Source organism: Pogona vitticeps, chromosome 9 (genome assembly GCF_051106095.1).
Source record: "Pogona vitticeps strain Pit_001003342236 chromosome 9, PviZW2.1, whole genome shotgun sequence".
NCBI lineage: Eukaryota > Metazoa > Chordata > Lepidosauria > Squamata > Agamidae > Pogona > Pogona vitticeps.
Genome location: NC_135791.1, coordinates 7,998,360 through 8,017,922, shown reverse-complemented (window position 1 = coordinate 8,017,922; position 19,563 = coordinate 7,998,360). Strand labels below are relative to the sequence as shown.

The 19,563-nt window shown below is 42.0% G+C and overlaps 1 protein-coding gene across 11 annotated transcripts in view; it reads right to left on the bottom strand.

The window, feature by feature from the left end:
* ZDHHC18 (zDHHC palmitoyltransferase 18) overlaps positions 1–18,877 on the bottom strand; it is a 34,541-nt gene extending 15,664 nt beyond the window's left edge. For 6 of the 11 annotated variants that reach the window (XM_072979851.2, XM_072979852.2, XM_078380036.1 and 3 more), the window contains exons 1-3: positions 18,417–18,876; positions 10,864–11,024; positions 7,547–7,696 (exon numbers count right to left, since the gene is read on the bottom strand). In XM_072979851.2, the coding sequence (XP_072835952.2) occupies positions 7,547–7,696; positions 10,864–11,024; positions 18,417–18,727 (622 nt within the window). In that variant the 5' untranslated portion in view covers positions 18,728–18,876. Of the gene's footprint in view, positions 1–7,546; positions 7,697–10,863; positions 11,025–17,393; positions 17,475–18,416 lie in introns of all 11 variants that reach the window. The other 5 variants (XM_078380037.1, XM_078380035.1, XM_072979857.2 and 2 more) reach the window with 2 other exon arrangements.
* Between the last annotated feature and the right edge of the window lie 686 nt (positions 18,878–19,563).

Below are 19,563 nucleotides of genomic sequence, written 5' to 3'. Positions count from 1 at the left end.
AGCGAACCTAATAGGACTTTCAAGGTAGGTGAGTTATTTAAGGAGTGGTTGTACCAATTGCGCACCCCCATGAGTTTCCATGGCTAAGCAGGGATTCAAAGACCAGGTCTCCTGAATGTTAGTCCACCATTCTAACCACAACACCTCATTGGGTATCAAACTCCATCTTTGGTGCCCTGTAAAAAGACTGCAAATATTAAGCTCTGGAAAATAGCCACGCAACAAAACCAGGAAGGAAATATTTGAATGATAGTGTAATGCAAGTCAGTAGGAAATAAGAAGTAAAATTACAGAGACTAGTACTACATACCGGGGGGGGGGGGCAAACTAGAACCAAAACGTGCAGTGACATTCCAGTCATCACCTAATCTTGCAAAAGGACCACTTTGAAAAAGAACGAAATGAGGCAGGCCAAGATCCCACAACCTCATGTCCAAAACAGCCTGCCAGTAACAAATTCAATAGCTGCACTGGCCATCCTCAGCACAATCTTCTGGTTCACTGAGATTTTCAAAAAAGGAAACATTAAACATTTTGTGTAAACCTCCTCAAAAACAAACAAACAAAAAGTCCTGCAGCACACAGAAGACCAGTGAATTTGTTAAGGCATAAACGTTCAAGGACATTGTTTACTTAATCAGAAAAAAAAGCAGGCTGATTATCAAAATCCCACACACTTCCAAATCTTGGATAGTCAAAAATTTCTGTGAATGTTGAAATTCTTAGAAATCCCAAGTCTCTCGAGAGAACTAGAACTGCCAAGTAATCTGGGTGAGAAGATGAGGGCCATTAAACTCATTTTTTTATTGCAAACAGATGCTAAGCATTTTGGGAAAGGCTCATGGGGGGGAAAAAAACAAGTTGCCACCCATGATTATCCCAAGTCTTAACTTGACTCTTTCAGCAAACATATTATCCATGTTTTTTTTAATATGATTAACCCACCCTATGAAAATGCATGTTCCTCATTCTGCAGTATACCCATTTTCAGGACATGACCATCACTCAGTTTAATGTGTACTGTATTAAGATCTTCATCGGAATGCCTTCTCTCAGTTCCACCACTTTCACAACTATATTTGTGTCTGCTCCCTCCTTCCTCAGGAGGTGTCGTTGGCCCTTTGCTTTCTGACGACAGCTGAAAACTTGTCTCTTTAGAGAGGCTTTTTGGGAGTAAGCAGGCAGTTGAGATGGGGAGTCTTTTAAATTTTAACTTGTTTTTAATTGATGGTTTTAAATATCTGTATCCTATAGTTTACACTGCAGTTGGTTTGTTTTCACTCTGTAAATTATTTGTGTTTGTCATCTGCTCTCTAAAACGCATGTGACTATACATTTAATTCCTTTAGAAAGACTTTCTATATTCAGACTGGATTCCTGAAGGCCGACTCACTAGGCATATAGCTTTAAAAAAACAGGAGAGAGGAAAAAACACAGAGAAACTGAACAATTCAAGCAAGGAATATTCAATTTAAAGGAGCTGACTGGCTTTTATAGACTTTCTCCTTGCCCCGAAGCTCTATGCAGCTTGGTAAGAGTCCATGGCTTGGGTGTGTCTCAAGTTCTACTCATGTCTGGATATGTCCTACTAACATTTATTCCAAATGAATACATACTTCAGGAAGACTTTCCCTCAGGGGTGGAAGGGACTTCAAGCTAACATTTCTGCTACTCACCCATTCCTTATTATTTTTCAAACACATTCACCACCTGCATTTTACCTATCTGTAAATAAGAACAAGCATGAGAAATGTGTTATTCTCTAGATGTTGTTGGAATAACCATGACAGATAAGAACTGAAGCCCAGAGCTTGGAGGGGGGCCACGTATTTCCCATCCTTGTTATAAATACTCAGCTGATCTCATCTGCCTAAGGATCCAGCCATCTTTCTTGCACATACTGTATATACATTTTCCTCTTTCCTCCAAATGATGCCCCTGGCATTACTAAAATGATCATCAAAGAATCCAATATTCTGCTTCCAAAATATATGCAAATGTTTTTCAAACTGAAGAAGAAAATGAATTGCAGCGAATACAACGGAGAGTCACAAGACACCTTAACGGCAACAAAACTTTGTTTTTGTAGCACTAAAAGCTGGGCTTTCGAAGTTTTATTTTTAGTTTTGAGAGATCAATATATGTGAGACTGGAAAGCAACTAGAATAGGGGAAGAGATATAAAAGCTGCAACAGGTGGCAAAGACTATTCAGTTTATTTGAGATAGTGACAGCCCACCAAGCAGTCAATGAATGTTCCTCTGTCCAATTAATGCTCTCTCCTCCTCCTCCTTCCAACCAACCTCTTTCCAAATGTTCTGTTCCAAATCAGAAAGGCCAGGAGGATTCAAAAAACTATTCTGAGGTGCACACACCCTTCTTGACTCTGGAATAATAAACACTTCCATGCAATATGCCCAACTGCTTTTAGAGCACTGTGTATAGCTGATTTCTAAAAATGCTTTTCATGTGGAAAAAGAGATGTTCTTTCAAGAAACACCACCATCAAAGTCTCCTTTAGCACAAGACTAGCTTTTGATTGCTGCCAGGGATACGGATAGTGCAAAATTTAGAGTGTTAGACACAAGGAAAAGACACACAGTTTTCATAGCCTAAAAAGCCAAAGGGAAGATGTCCTCTCGGTTTGAGTGGAGGTTTGGTTGACCACTTTGAGCCTGTTCACATAGCCACTCATCCCTGTGTAACAACAGAACTCACTTGCCTTGAACACACATTCCCATATACATGTGTACCTGGAAAAGCTAAAACATGAAAGATATGCCAGGCAGAAATTTCAATGATAGTTGCAGTTGGAACATGAATCACTGCAATCAAGGATACAGCTCTGTAGCTATCATTATTTGTTTCCAAAATATATCTCTGTTCATGTAAGGTCAAGACTGGTGCTGGTACAAAGAAAATATATCTGGCATCATCACTTCTATGTTTCTAAAGTTGGCATGTTAACTTTATGACGTTTTACTGTGATTTTTCCCCCCCAAGTCTATTTATACCCCAGAAAGCAAATGATGCTATGGGCAAACTATCTTTTAGTATGGTCTAATGTCGTCGTTTATTTTATTTTATGTAATTTAAGGAATTGTTCAGGCTGACTTATTAAATCAAAATATAAAAGCAATTAAAATCCCTACTTCCAATAAAAATTGCAATAAAATACACAAAGACAGAATAAATCAGCTTGACTGGGTTTAAGATTAGATTTGATGGTCAACAGCAAGGTCAGAACTGAAAGCTAAAACCAAAGTCAGAAACAACATGACAGTCTGAGAAAATGTAATGGTTGACTCCTGCCACCAAAATGACTTCAAAGGAGGCATATGATTGGTCTCTGGGGAGAGAGGTAGTGAGCCACCACTGTGGTGCCACCACTGACAAGGCCCTCTTCCCTTTAAGCAACTGCCATACATCACGTGGCAGGAACAACTGGAGGATGTTGGTTTAAAAAGGTGAATATAAGTAACCTTTTGCTACATATGTGTACCTGAATTCTAAGATCGTTACCTCAGGCATGCCCATGGGAAGAGATGGTACACTCGCTACAATCTAAATATCTGTATTTCAGAAGAACCAGAAAGAAGCAGTTGAAACCACAATTGCTTCAACCTAAATGTGGAGGATATTTTGGTGATAATGAGTAGAGGGAGATATGATAGTGGGGAAGAAAACAGGTCATTATAGAAGAGCTGTAGATGTATTATATCTGTTTTGAGCTGTGGTTTTTCTTCCAGCTGGCAGTATCCAGGTAACCAGCTCCATTGACTCTCTGATCTGACCCTCCTACTGATTAATGCTAGGTCAGCTGAAAACAAGACTGAATTAATTTACAACCTATTAGTAGACAGTAAAACCAACCTGGCGTATATAACCAAGACCTGGTAGCACAGGGGTTCTGCTTTCCCGGTTGCGTCCCTCTGGTTATTCCATCCAGCATCCGGGCAGATCAGAGGGGCAGGGAAAGGGTGTTGCCCATCGTCCCTAAAAATTCCATCAAGATCAGCAGAAGCTCTGTCTTGGCAGACCAGTGGGATGATATACCCCACCCCTTGAGACCCAGCACTTTCACTACCAGAGCTAACAAAGTGTCTCGACTGCAATGCTGAGGTCTCCTATGCTATTACTTCTGGGCAACGTCAACATTCATGCGGAGTTGGATATCACTGGGGTGTCCTTGGGAGTTCATGGACACCACAACATCCGTGGGCCTGTTTCAACATCTGACTGGTCTCACACATGTGGTTGGACACACATTGTACCTGGTGGTTCTTGTCTGGTCAGGCTGAGGGTGAGCTGAATGTGGATTTGCATTGACCAGATAGGCGGAGTACAAATTAAATAAATAAATAAATAATAAAAATTAAAATATTTTCCACCTCACCATTCTCCTTAAAAAAGACCTAAGGCAGCTTACATAATTAATAACAAATATTTAAAGCTAACAATGGTGAGTAAACAAATACCGTACTAAAACGGATGAAATGAATACCATACTAAAAACCATTAGCATCACCAAAATACACTCAAAGCAGTAAGATTCAACAATCTATTTAAAATTCCCATTCAGGCAGCCAATCACTCAGGGAAAGCTTGCTTAAGAGAAGCGGTCATTTGCCTGCTTGCAGGAGGACAGCAAAGATGAGGACAGCTTAGCCTCCTGTGGGAGAGAGTTCCAGAGTCTGGGAGCAGCAACAGAGAAGAACCTCTCCCATGTACCCACAAAACACCTGAGAAGGTGGGTCTAATCCATTTAGTGTTTTATAGGTTAGAACCAGCGCTTTAAATTCTGCCCAGAAGCCGATTAGAAGCCAGTGGAGCTGCTGTAACGGGTGGTGGTGGTGGTATGTGATCCCTGTAGACAGCCCCAGTGAGTAAACTTGCTGCTGCGTTTTGGACCTGCTGAAGTTTCTTGACACTTTCCACAGGCAGCCCCGTGTAGAGTTCATTACAGTAATCCGGCCAGGATGCAACTAAAACATGCGTCACCATCAGATCCTCACAGCTGGCACACTAGTTCTAATTGTGCAAATGTACTCCCGGCCACTGGCAAAACCTGGGCATCCAGACTCAGAGATGAGTCCAGGAGTACCCCCAAGCTGTGCACGTGAGTTTTCAGAGAGAGTGTAACCTCATCCAGCACAGGCTGCCTCCCTGTTCATTGATCTGCCTTTCAACGGACGAAGGAGCACCTCTGTCTTTTCTGGATTAAAAGTTTCAGTTTGCTCATCCTTGTCCTTGGATAACCTTGAGTCTTCTGCTGTATCATGGTCAGCTCATCAACTGCTGAGGTTTGGGCTGTCACTGGTGACCCTCTTCTGCAGGGAGGCTGGACCTATTAGAATGGTCCTCCCCCAAAGGCAACTGGATTCTATTGGTTTTCAAGATGCCTTAGGGGGATTTCTCGGCCAATCTGGTCGGTGCCCAGGTCATTAGTTAGTATGCCCCCAAATGTCCCCTCCACTGTAGAACTTGACCATCACCTTGGTTTATGGTTGAATTATGAGCAGTGAAACAAATAAGGAGGAAGTTAGATAGCAACTGGAGGAAAACTCCCTCAGATGAGAAATTAGCTGCAGCCAATATGTCATCCAGAAAAGATTGTTAACACAATAAAAACTGCAAAAAGAGCATATAATGTCCACCCGACGCTTCAAATCATCAGTCAGAACTTTATCAAGTTGCCCGCACTCTTATTAATACTGGGCAGATAAATCTGCGTCAACCTGACATCATTAACAGCAACAGGTTTGCAGCTCATTTTAGTTCAAAAGTTGAAGACACCTGACAAGAGCTTGATTCTTTTGGTAGCTCAGTGGATCGGGTTGAGATGTTCCAATGCACCTTCTTGTCATGGTTTGTTGGATCAGTTTCAACTGATAACACCTATGATGATAACTAAGCGCTTGCATGCTGCAAAGCTACTCTCTCCGTAGTAGGTCTCTGCCCGTCTTGACTTTAAACATTTGCCAAGGACATAATGACTGAATGGGTTACCCAAATCATTAACACATCATTTCAGGAAGATCACATGCATTCCTGCTTGAAAGAAACCATTGCATGGCCTATTCTTAAGAAAGTTAACTTAGCATCAGATGATTTAAACAACTATACACCTTTTGCTAATATTCCATTTTCAGAGAGCTGATCAAAAGGGTTGTGGCACATCAGCTTTTTCTTGAAGGAATTCTGGATCCATTTCAATTGGGGTTCCAGCCATGCCATGCGACTGTGACAGCACAAGTTATGCTGTATGATGACCTCCTAAAGAGGGCTGACAAGGGGAATGTAACCTTGTTGATACCTCTTGGATCTCTCAGGGGTGTTTGCTACTGTTGACCATGGTATCCTTCTGGATAGATAACCAGGACTAGGAATTGAAAGGATTGCACTTTGCTGGCTCTGGTCCATTCTATGCTGGCTCTGGTCCATTCTCTGTGATCATATCCAGATGGTCCTGCTTGGTGATGTTGTTTCGACTCCTTGAGCTCTGCGGTACGGGATCCCACAGGGGCTGATCATTTCACCAATGCTTTTTAACATCTACGTGAAGCTGCTGGGAGAAGTTATCCAGAGATTTAAAGTTTGTAGCCATCAATACGCTGATGACATGCAGCTCTTATCTTTCACTTCATTTTTAGCAGATGCTGTTCAGACCCTCTGGCTTTGATGATGGACTGAATGAACAAGTTGAAGCTTAATCCTCACAAGAGAGAAACACTTCTCTTGGGGTTTCACCTAACCAATTAGGAGAGATGTTGCCTGGCTTTGATGGGAGTTGCATTCCCCATAAAAGACCAGGTTTGCAATTTGGGGGTGATTTCCAATTCCGCATTCTCATTTGAACAACAAATATCTGTTGTGGCTGGATCGGCCTTTTTCTAACTTTGGTGGATTCCCAAGCAGCACCTCTACCTGGACAGGAAATTCCTGATTGCATTAGTTCATGTACTGATAGTCTCAAAAATCGATTACTGCAATGCCCTCTATGTGAGCTTGAAAATGACATGGAAACTCCAGCAGGTCAAGAATGCAGTGGCCAGGCTGACCACTGGAACAAATAGATTTGATCACATCTCCCTGATCTTGGCTCATTTCCACTGGCTTCCTGTTCATTTCTGTGCCAAATTCAAGGTGTTAGTCTTGACACACAAAGCCCTAAATGGTTTGGGCCCTTTGTATCTATCAGACCATCTCTCCTGAAGAATTACTACCTAAAACATGTTAAGGCAGAACTCTAAAAAGAGACCTTCAAAAATTTACTTCTTCTGAGATAAGAATTTACAATTTTCATTCTGGAGCTTAAATTTGAGGTTGTTGTATGATTTTGTTGTGTTAGTCACTGACTGTATTATTCTATTATTTTATAGTTTCGGAGGGCAATGATGCTTAATTTTCTTAATTAATCGTTAATTTTCTTTGTGTTTACCATCCATGGTGGTGGGTTTCCACTAAGTCAGGAGGTATATAAACAAAATAAATAGAATAAATTTAAAAATCTTGACTACGTACAGGATATTTCACTCTGAACTTACCTACACAGTTGTCACAGACACTGCAGTGGGAAGTCCTAGGTGGGCGGAACATTTTGCAGGTATAGCAATATTTCAACTTCACCATGTATTTGTTTATAACAACTTCCATGGTGCGTGCAGGTGGCCTATAAGTGGAGGTGCCCAAGTTGTCTGTGAAGGCAAAAATATCCATTATTAATGATAGAATCAAGGAACTAAATAGGATCTGGCAAGTTTCTTGGTAAATCAACAACCCTAAAGTAGAACCCATACCCAGACATTCACCTCAGACTCTGACCTCTCTTAGAGATAAATGCATGTCACCTCAACAATAGCATAACAGAATCAGAAAAGAGAATCCATTTTTGCACAGCTTTTATACATTATAAATAATGTATAAATGAATAGTATTTTCCTAAACGTATAAAAGTATGCTGCATTACACCTAATGCATTGAATACATTACTCCTCTTGCCTAAACACAATTAGTCATACTGGAGTGCAAGACAAATCGAACAGGATGAGATTCAAACACTCTGCATTCAGAAGATTTGTCTTACTTTAAAAGTAAAAATCTATTGAATCAGATTTTTTAGAAGCTCAGACAAAATGCTAAATACGTCCCTAAAACAAAAAGAAGTTTCTAAATTTTGACAGTTCTTCGCTACATTTATGATGTTCATATACTTGGCTCTTTAAAAGGATAACCAAACAGTGTGATCTTGCGGATCATTTCTTTACCGCATGCTATCTCTATTACTTATGTCCACTGTGCAGTAAACTTGCACTAGTTTCAGAAATGCTGGCATTTTCTTTACTTTTTTGGTCAGTAACTAAGATTACAGACCCGAGTGACTAACTAGTATCAGATGATTGCTAAGATTCTTGCAAAGGGCAATAGACAAATACATGGCAATTGCCTGGTCCCCCAAGCCAGCACAGCATCACTAGTTTCGCACTCAACTTTGAAATTGACAAAGGAGGTGAGAATCATCATGCGAGGTCCATGGCAATCCCTACTCGCTTCTCAGTTCCAAGAATGAGGATTGCTTGATGACTGAAACACTAAGGTGTTTGGAAGCATCTTGGTCAAGCAGCACCAGAGTGGTGAAACCAAAAGCAGGAAAAGAAGCTTTCTCTGCCTGCTGCTTGTGAAGCACCCCGTCAAACTGTCACAATTTCCAATTGTCCTTCACGTAGGGGAAAAAAGGGGGGCTCCTCAAGCCTTGAGGAAGGCTTGCTCTACACAGCAGTGGCTGAGGAAAAAGGAGAGAGGGACAGCTACTTTGATTATGAGGCAAGCTGGAATGGGGTGGCAGGTGGTGATAACAAGTTTTTACCTGTTACCAAAACTGATTAAAAAATTTTGACCACTGGAGAAAGTGTACATTGAGGATATCTTGACACATCCCAGTAGCATCTTAATCATAAAGAAATCCAAAGGATTTCTTCTAACAAACATTACCATTTCAAAAGCATATGCATAAAAAGACAAGAACAGCAGCGCAAAGCGCAGTATAATGAGCAGCTCTCTAAAGGAAAGCATTTAAACTCTCATTCCTAGTTTAAATGGTATCTTTAAAGAAATGCTGTTAGCCGAAACTATAAATCAATCTATCATCAACATAAAACTTGTCATCCGCCTTAAACGTTAACTTTACTGTATCCAAGCGCTTCGAGCTAGCATCAAGCTAGGAGCCTAGGGCTAACAAAAGTAACAGAACAGACCCTCCAGCCATCTTTTTCTATTCCACAATAATTCTTATCATGGTAAAAGAGATCATTTTATTTAAGTGCTTCTAGCTATATTTTTATACAGCACCCAAAGTGGCTTACAGGTTAAATGGATATACAGAAAATCCAATTAATGCATCAAACACAAAACATTAAAGTCAAGGCCAGAAGCAGCTCTAGGTTACTTGCTATAAACAACAGTACATTTAAAAATAATGTTATCAACTTGACTCCCTTACGGTAAACATCTAAGGAAGCAAAGAGATATATATCAGCAGATGCATTCTCTCAAATACACAGGCTTTGACCATTACAGCAGGAAAGTGTTCCTTGGCCTAATCTGGCTCAAGGAGCTTCCCCATTTCACCCATGATGCACTAAAACTAACATTACATAGACTTAAGAGTTGGCATGCAGTACAAGAGTAACATGCAGCTCATTCCTAAAATATGATTTAAGATTCCAACTCCAAAATGTGCTGCAACAGTTGAGTTTTGTTCCTTGCATTTTGTTGCTTACCTTTTTTTCGTCTGTTTCTCTTCATACATTTATCTCCATATTGTTTTTTAAATTTGTAATCCAATCTCATGTATGCAAAGAACTAACTGCATTCACTTTGATTTAAGTGCATGGAATAAGTGGTGGCAACTTTTACATCTATCAGGAAGGTATTCACATTGTCTGCAAATGCCTAAAGATGTTTGTGCAGAATTAGAGAATTCAGGAAAACAGGGCTCTTGGCATTGCAGTATTTAGCCGTGGGGAAAATACTGTTTTAAAAGCAGAAATCAGGGCATGTGGTTTTCTAGGAAGTCAGGTTCCATGTCCCACTCATTTACTTTTCTTGTCCTCTTAATATTTAACAGGAAGCATTAGATGCACTTATGCAGCATAATGTTCAGAGTATACATGATGGAGATTAGAAACCAAAACATCCCAGTGACTTTCCAGTGTGGCTGCCTTCCAAGTGTCCATAAAACCCCTGTCCTATGAAAAATTATTCCACCTTCTCACCTAAACCACTATCAGATACATTTGGCATAAAAACTATGGCGGATGCCAACAACCACTTTGCTGTAATGGGCTAGAGTGCTGGAAAATGGCTGGTGAGATCTGTGCTTCAATTCTCATTTGGCCAACAAACTCACTAGGTAACCTCTCAGTCTATATTATCTTCCGGGCATGATGTAAGAACAAAAACAGGAAAGAGGAGCATATACAGTAAAGTCTCCTCAAAATTCTTACAGAAAAGGCAGAATATAAATCTATACATAAATAAACCTTCATTCAGCTCCTGTACATCGTTACCTGGACATAGTTCTTACTCAGCACAAGTAAACAGAGAGGTTATTTTGTACAAGCATTATGCCTTTAGAATTTCCTTTTCAAGAAGCTCCCACCATTATTGGGCTCCTTTTTTTATCAGGATCTAGCAGAGACACTTTGGTTAAAGTCTGACAAACCTCCCGCACTCTCTCCACTTCCATGATTGTCTCAGACTCAGAAAATTAAGATGCCCAAATAAACTTGCTGGATACCACCAGCTAATGTGCAGCATCTGTAAACATTCTGTTGTAAACCAAAAAGCAAAAAATTAAGCTCACCAATCCATTTCTCCAAATCTGCAGCTTCACTGGCTGTGGCTCTAGGCAAGATACCAGGGTCTCTGAAGCTGGTCTGTAGCAAAGAGCTGATGACAAAAAAGAACAGGATGCCAGCAATGATAGGAATGGCCAAGGTGAGGTTACGAGCCAGGAAGGGACAGCTGGGTGGGAAAAAAGACAGTTTTAAGGTAAGATATCTCCATTTCACTTTGACTTAAGTGTCTAGTTTCTCATATTGTTCATGTTAGCCCAGGACATCAACTAAAGTAGCATAATTTTCCCTTACTCTTGGGCAAAATTCAAGATCCCACTTTACCAAGATCTGTTGCTCTTTTAGGGAAAAGTAACAGCAGCTAGGCTACAGGGACATGATCATCTGCAGCACAAGTTAGGATTCACAGACTATCCCTCAGGCATATCCTTCCCATCTATTCTGAAACGTCATAATCTATTTTTTTCTTAAGAAAGAAAATTATTCTTAGAGCATCTCCTTCCACAATGTTCTATTTTCATCAAACAAAAGAAGTGTAATACACCAGTTCGGTTCATAAAGACACTTTAGTTACAAGTCAGCGACCTAGCAATTATTTTTTCCTATACATAAAAGTATCAACATTATATTTTTATTAATAATGAACAAAACTCATTCTTCATCAACAAAGAACTGAATATATCCAATTTCCATTGATTCCTCTTGTGAGATGTTGGTATATGTCATCATGTCATATCTGACTTATAGCAGCATCTCTGATAAGGTTTTCAAGGTAAATGAGATATATTAGGAGTGATTTTATCAGTGCAACCCCCCTCTGTGAGTTTCCTTAGGCATGGGGCGGAAACTCACAGGAGGTGAGTTTGGGGGTGGGTGGGGATTTGAGCCTAGATCTCCTGAGTACTAGTCTGTCACCCTACCCACTACACCATACTGACTCTCACTTGTGAGATACATAACTATTATTTTGTTTACTAAAGGAAAACAATCATCCTTAAATACAGCTACCCAGCACCACTGTAGTGACACATGCCAATGCCAAGACTGCTCTATATCTCTTTACTCTGTACATTGGTTACAAAAATCTTAAACCTCTTATAGTATTAGTTCTTGATTGTTGAAACACAAGGGTTTCTCCTTTTCTTTGTGACTCAAAGTGGAAATTGTGTCTTCAGTAATCCCTACCCTTTATCTCTCCTAATCTAGTCAGAACTATGGTTTGATAACCAAATTGGCTGAGCAGATCACTGAAAGTGTTGGCCTGCTACAAGGAATCTACATTCCAATCTGAACACTTTTATCCACAATATTTAAATCTTTATTAGGGAACAGAAACTACATATATCCCATTGACATCATGGAGAGATGGAAATTAGCACTGGAGAAGCAGAACATGTGAGATCTTGAGTTGTCAAGGGTAACCATTGTATTCTTTTAAAAAGGAAAATGGGGTGGGTGCTTGATTTGAGTCAAGAAGTAGGAGTGAGCTGTGTGTCATCAGAGAAGTTAATACTATTTCTGTCCTGTTCTTTTCAGGAAAGAACAAATTCAAAAGGGTTGGGATTCTTTGGCAGAAAGACAACAAGGCTGCGGAAAGTTTAGTGAGTGATCGGAGAACCAAAGAAGTCAGTACAGTACCACTGGCAGTGGTAAAATTGTCGATGGACTATGAACAAATGCCTGGCCTGGTCCTGTAACTTTAACAGCACCTTGCTTGGTGCCCAGCAGAGAGAAACACCCCACTTCATCATATCTGCACATCAAGGCACCGCTGCAGAGGCCAATCAAAATGCTACACCTCTAAATACAAGGCGAAATCCAATGCAGAGCCTGTTTGCTTGTGAAATGTTTATTAAATGCTTACGTTAGTCTATAATAAAGCATGCTTGCTTTACAGCATCTACCTACTTGAAAAGAATTTTCTCCCAGGTACCTATACTTCGGCGTGTCCGTATAAAGACCCCAAGGGCTATTCCAATCACTAACATGAACTTATTACAAGAGGATTATCTTAGTTCTGAGGAAACAACTTTTCCCATTATAGGGTTTGGAAAAGAAGCAAGTTCCTATTTAATAGTATTTACACTTCATTACAGATAGCCAACAGCACAAAAGCCAGCACAAGACCACACAAAACTCTTGAAGACAGGATCTTGCCATTTGTCCTTGCAGTCTAGGCAGTGGACATGGACATTTTCGTGAACAATGGGCGAGAAACATTGACGTGTAAACTATACAGAATGGTAATGTGCTCTTATAGGCCCCTCCAATCTGGGCACCTTGCATGGTCACTCTGCCTTACAAAACAAGGTCCCTCTCTGTTCCAAGGCTCTTCTAAAAAGATATGCATCAACTTTTGAGCTACCTATCAACTACTGGAGGGGAGGAATTATAGAATTGCAGCCAAGTCATATCAGCATAAGGAGCATCATCAGAATCACAACGAGCTGCAAAAGGCATTTCAGTACTCTAGGATTATGAACAACTGCATGTAAATTACAGGCAGATTATTATAGCTAGATGTTCAACAAGTGTCAATTTGTGTAGCAAGCAGAAGAAAATTAACAGCATGTACTTTTCATATCAGTATTGGTGTGGCACAGATAATTACTGTACACAGTGAAACATACACATTCTACCATGGACTATACACACCTACAGTGCAGGTCAGATTAAACAACTGACACAAAGCTACCCCACTGGAAACAGCATTTACAGCACCACTTTCCCAGTCTAAAGCTCCAGGCATCTCCTGTCAAAAACTACAAGCGCTGAACTTTTCAGCCTGGCTGCTAAAAATGCAAGATTGAATAATGTCCAAAGAAAGGCCATGCTGGACACGCAAGCAGAGGCTTTAGACAGACCAGTCCACCACTATGGTGTAAGCAGCTGTTTACATAAGGAAAAGGCAAAACACTGTCCCTTTTCCACCCTTCCCACTCGGCAAAAGGATTTTACTATTATAAGCAGTGATAATCACACCGACTCCAACAGATATATGGAAGCTACCCAAATACTTCCCAATACCCACTCATGAGAGGATTAAAAGAATCTGATGCATCTCTCAAGTTCAGTTGTGAAATCACACCAGATGATCACCAATGCTACAGCTGTCCTCTGATTTTTTTTCTTTAGTGCAAGGGCAGAGGGACATGCAATAAGCTTTTCACATTCGTCCTTGAATCCTCCATCACTCTTTTTCTCCCACAGAGGCACTAATCTCAGCAGGAAGCTGCTGCCCAGCCATCAGTGTGTGTGTCTACAGTGAAAGATGTGACCCTTAACTGGAAGTTTTAACAGGAGATATAAACACCTTTCCCTTTAAAAAAAAGTCACCAGAAAGTGATGCTGGCATGTACAAGGTGTTCTCCATCCTTAGCTAAAAGCATCTAGGGTTAAAACTCTGTTATGAGCTTAAATTAATATTAGAGGGGGGGGGGAAAGCTCCTTCTCACGATAGAACAGCCATATAAAGAGGGTGTTGGAAAATGCCTCTGCATGGATGCTGACAAGTCAGAAGTGGCTGTACACTGTAATCACTCAAAGTTAATAGCACAGGAATAAATCTGCACACAACAGATACAGCCTGGAACATCCTAAATTATCACAACGAGGAAAGATGGAGTTTCAGACTCCAGGTGGCTGCTTTACACTGGGAACCACTGCTATGTGACAGTTAACTCACATCCACTTTCCTTCACACGTCTCCCTCTGAGCATCTTATCTCTCCCAATACAGAAGTCCAAAATGGCTTAGAACATAAGCATATGAAGTAAGAGGATTCAGGATTCAGTGCTAAGACAGCACTCACATTAATATCTTATTTCCAAAGTGGCTCTTTGCACTCCCACCTTCAGACAATCATGCTACCCATTCTGAGAGTATCCAGCAGTCCTCTCCACTCAAGAAAACACAGCGTGTCTTCCTGTCAACAGAACAGACTTGCTATTAAAAAAAGATTTTAAATCATGCTTTAATACAGAACTTGGCCTACCTAAAAATATGTCATTGCTACAGTATTAATTTTAATAGCACATGTCAGAATCCAGAACTTGAACTTAGCATGTGACTCAGGGCTATTAGATTCTGAAATTGGAGAAGAAAGTGCCTCCCAGGATGTACATGGTGGCCTTTTGTCACCAAACACCGTATCTGTTCCTCATCTCAAACATCCAGAATGACTTCCAATAACATCTTGAAAATTATCCAGTATACAGTACAACACAAATCTCTGCTTACTGCTCTCCCAACCATCTTGTATCCCCATGTTAGAAGTTGAAGCCTAAAATATCCAGGGAACACAGATTTAGGGAAGGCTGGTTTGGAGGTAACTACTAGGCACAAACAGTATCTTAAAGTCATGTTTTTTGAATGTATAAACATTTTCCCCAAGTTACCTCCTTAAAGCATTGCAATTTCAAGTCCCTGACACCTTGGCAGAATGCTATTTTTCAGCTTAATTGTTATCTTACGGTAATTAATGGTGAAAGCATAACTCAGTTTACTTTCTGAGCACACAGAGGAAGAAGTGGAGAATAAAGGATGTACTTCCCCCTTCTATTGCTCCTTGGTTTTTTTTTGTATGCATGACAACATAGGTTACAAACTAAAAATTCCAAAGTTATATACATGCCTCATCATTCATTCACTTAAAAAAAAGCCAGACGTAAACTGTCCTCAGGAAGGATCATAACTTCATACAAAGCAATTAGTTGATATTTTTGTAGGGTGGGAAACACACAGTGTTAAAACCTCTACCCAGTTCTGTGATGTTCCAGTTGCCACTGCTGTACCCATGAAATCTGCTCATAAACTGAGGACATGTAGCCCCTTTCATTATGCAGCATTCCACATAAATGGCTTATGAATCCTGTGCATCTCTTAAAATATCCATCATGCACCCAATCACTTGATAATGACTAAACCAATGGTTTAATCCAGCTTTGAAAAGATCGAGTCTGTCAGTCCTTATTGAAAAAGAGGTTTTTTAAAAAGCAAGCTTGGTGATGGGGGGGAATATTTCCTCCCTCCCTCCCTCTCTCTCTCTCTCTCACACACACACACACACACACACACACAGAGAGAGAGAGAGACAGAGAGAGAGAAATAGTGAAAGAACTGTATCCCCTCCCCGATAAAATTGTCTTGTTTTTAGATATAGCTACAGCAGGCATCTACTAGCGGCTTACGGAAATGTTTTTCTAAATGTCCATGCCTGAGTTTCTTTGCTATTTTATTAAGTTTTAAGAAATGAGTTGATAAGTACATGATCTTCTCTAAAACTGCTGAACTTCTTTTCTCTCCTTTCTTGCTACTGTAAAATTAACACAAGTTTTCTTTTTTTCTATAAATATTAACAAATGTATTAATCATACACAAATCATACACTTTTCGGTCAAATTCTAAAGTAGTATTTGGCATGGGCACATTTATAATGAAAAAACAAACAAACACAAGAGGAGGGTGTGGTGGAAGGATATTCATCTTGATACTGGCTGTTCATTTAAACCATGCAAGATGTACTTTTGAACTCTATCCACAGCCACTTGGATATTCTATTTCATTATTTATCTACACTCCTCTGTTTTCTTTGTGTTCTAAGGTTAAAATAAGTAAAATACTTATACCTCTTAATCTTTAATACTGTGGCTAGGATTAAACTTTCCTAGGATTTTCCCTTAATTATTGGTTATTAAGTTCTAAAATATACGATACTTCATCTTCATCATGTCATAAGGTCTATTATTCTGCCCAGCTGCAAATAAATTTATTCTACAAACTAAATACAACACAAAATCTTATTCAGTTTCTGTTCCAATCATGTTAATAATGAATTAATAAACCTCTTAGCTGAAACCACCCAACACATTCCACGGGACCTGTCTCAGAATTCTGCTGTTCCTGGGTTGTTGTCATATTCTGACTTAGGAGCTTTGTGATTTTCTTTATTTCCTCTGTTGTTTTTTCTTAAACTGTGATAATCTGCTTCTGAGATTCTGAGGTCTCTTTAGGAAAGATGGCATTAAAATGCAGATCATAACTGACGATGGATTTGCAACAGGATAAAGAGCTTGCCACTTGCACAGCTGGACAGCACCTATTTTTTGCAAATTCCACCTACTCATCCCTTCCTGAAGAGCTGTTCCTGAGATCTGGAGGAAGCCTCTTGAATAGAATAGGGTGATAGGTTATGCCATGAGATTCTGCACTAAGGCAGAGGGGGCCAGACAGCAAAAGGGTATCTTAACTATTTGGGATACTAGCTAGTTCACGTAAAAGAACATCCCGACTTGTTGAAGTGAAGTACGTACAGTTCTTTGCTAAGGGAGAACTGCCATAAGGTTCAACAGGCCATAGATTGCATTTTGCTCACTCCTTCCATAAACTATGAGGTAAAACACTGCAAAAGGGGAGTGGGTCTAACATTTCAAGTGGTGGCCCCTAAACCATGGCCTTCTCTCCTTCCTCCTTTAGGCTGACACCTCCCTCCCTCCCTCCTTGTACAGGAGAGTACAGTATAAGGACTACTTTGCCATACCATCTTGCAGAACAATTGAGGCTTTGACACTCTGCCCTTTGGTGAATGTTTAAATGCATCTCTTCAGGAGCCTAGTAATACCTGTAGTATTAGAAGAGGTAGCCATGTTAGTCTGCGCAAGCATGACAGCCAAAAACAAAATAAAAATAAAAGAACCATTAAAAAAAACAACCCAAAACTGTTGCGGCACCTTAAAGACAAACTTGTTACATTTTAATAGGAGCTTTCGTGGATTTAATGTGGCCTTTCCAGGAAGTGGATTTTATCCACGAAAGCTGACATTAAAATATAACAGTTAGACTTTAAGCAGCCACATTTTTCTTCTGTTCATTCATTTTTATTTTGCTTTTTCCTGTAATGCTTGTAATTACCGGAAACACAATTTATGGAAGCAGAATCCCTCCATCGACTAGAGACCCTAGTTTGACGAGGTAGGTTTTAGCATAGCAACAAAGCTTAGGCCACAATAAAGCTAAAATCGTCCTGCACGTTACCTAAGAGGAAGCCCTTTCTGAACACACCACTTAACTTCTCTGCATCCTATCTATAAAACCAGGAAACAGATCCTGTTTGCTTACCTTCCCCGGGTTTCCTTCTTGAGTTGGCCACAGAGGGGACAAGATTGCCACAATGCTCTTTTATTTCATACCCATGCAAGGCTAAAAAGGCTATTTATCCCCTCAGACATTTACTCAAGGTTTAACAGGCACCCATTTCAGGCTGTCAACCATGGCATCCCCTACTGAACAATGTGCAGCTGCTAAACGAAGCCTTTATTTATTTTATTTCCAGCGGGTCTCGATCCAAGCCGGAGTCAAAAGTCTGGATTTCCTCCAGAAGGATGATTGCCCGCTTGAGCGGCGGGTGGGGGAGGAGGAGGGGGGTCTTCAAAGGCATCCTCTAAAAACCACCGAGGACAAAGAAGAGGTGAGTGGGGGCCCCTCACGACGACCACGACGACCCCCGCCTGAGGGGGGCCCATAGACGGACTGCCCGCCTTCCCTCCCTCCTTCCCTGACTCACTCGAAGGCAAAGAAGAGGCCGCTGGTCACCACGATGAGGCCGAGCGTGAGGAGGAAGACGCCGCTGTGCCGGGCCAGCATGAGGCGGCCGCCGCAGTAGAAGCGGTTGCGCCCGGGGAAGACCTCCCATTTACGGCGGGGACGGAGAGGAGGAGGCGGCGGCGGCGGCGGCGGCGGGGCAGAGGCGCTGCCGGAGGAGGAGGAGGAAGAAGAAGGGAGACCCGCGGAGGCCGCCGGCACCGGCGACTCGGAGGAAGAAGGGAGGGCGCCCGGGGTGCCCGGCGGGATTTGCCGGTACTCGCATGCCTTCATGGTGGCGAGAGCGGGGAGGAGGAGGAGGAGGATGGCGGCGGCGGCGGCTGGACTGGCCCCCCCACCGGCCCAACCCGACCGAGCGGCGGCGGCAGCGCCAGGACCGCCCGGCAGGCAGGCAGGCAGGCAGACACGGACGGCGGGCGAGCGAGCGGGCGGGCGGGGAAGAGACCCGCCTGGTGGGGGGGGACGGCCCCGCCCTCGACGGGAGAGACGGCCACTGGGAACCGGCGGCGCGCGGCCCCCCTCAACCCTCCCCGCCCGTCGCCTCACGCGCCCTCCCGCGGGGCCTCCTTGGTCGCAGCGCCCCCGCGGAGGCGGCCGGCCGGGAGTGGGCACTGCACGCGCTCGGTCGGCCGCCCTTGGTTCCCCCACCTCAACCCACCCGCCGCTGCTCCCGCCCATTTCCGCCGAGAGCCGGCCTCTCCCCCCTCACGGCTTTCCCTCTTTTCTGACTGGGTGAGAGACCGTGAAGGCGGCCGGGCTCGGGGGGTGTCTTCAGAATAAAGAGGGAAGTGCCTCTGCCCATGGGCAAAGCGCTTCCCTTTTTGGAAAGGAAGAAGAGAACCTCTCTCTTTCTCACACACACACACATAAAACAAGACTGTTTTGCCTAGCCTCGTCGCCTCAATGGGGATTAGAGGAGCCAGTGGCTCCCAAAATTGCATGGATCCAACTGGACCTACTCTAGTCGTGACTTACTTTTGCATAAGTGGCGACCAGAGTAGGCCCGTTTCAATGGGGAGCTCGCCAAATTCCCATTCACTTAAATGGGGGCCGCTGTGTAGTGCCTGGAGTTTCATCTTCCCTGAAGGTGGTGAAAGGGGCTTCGAGTG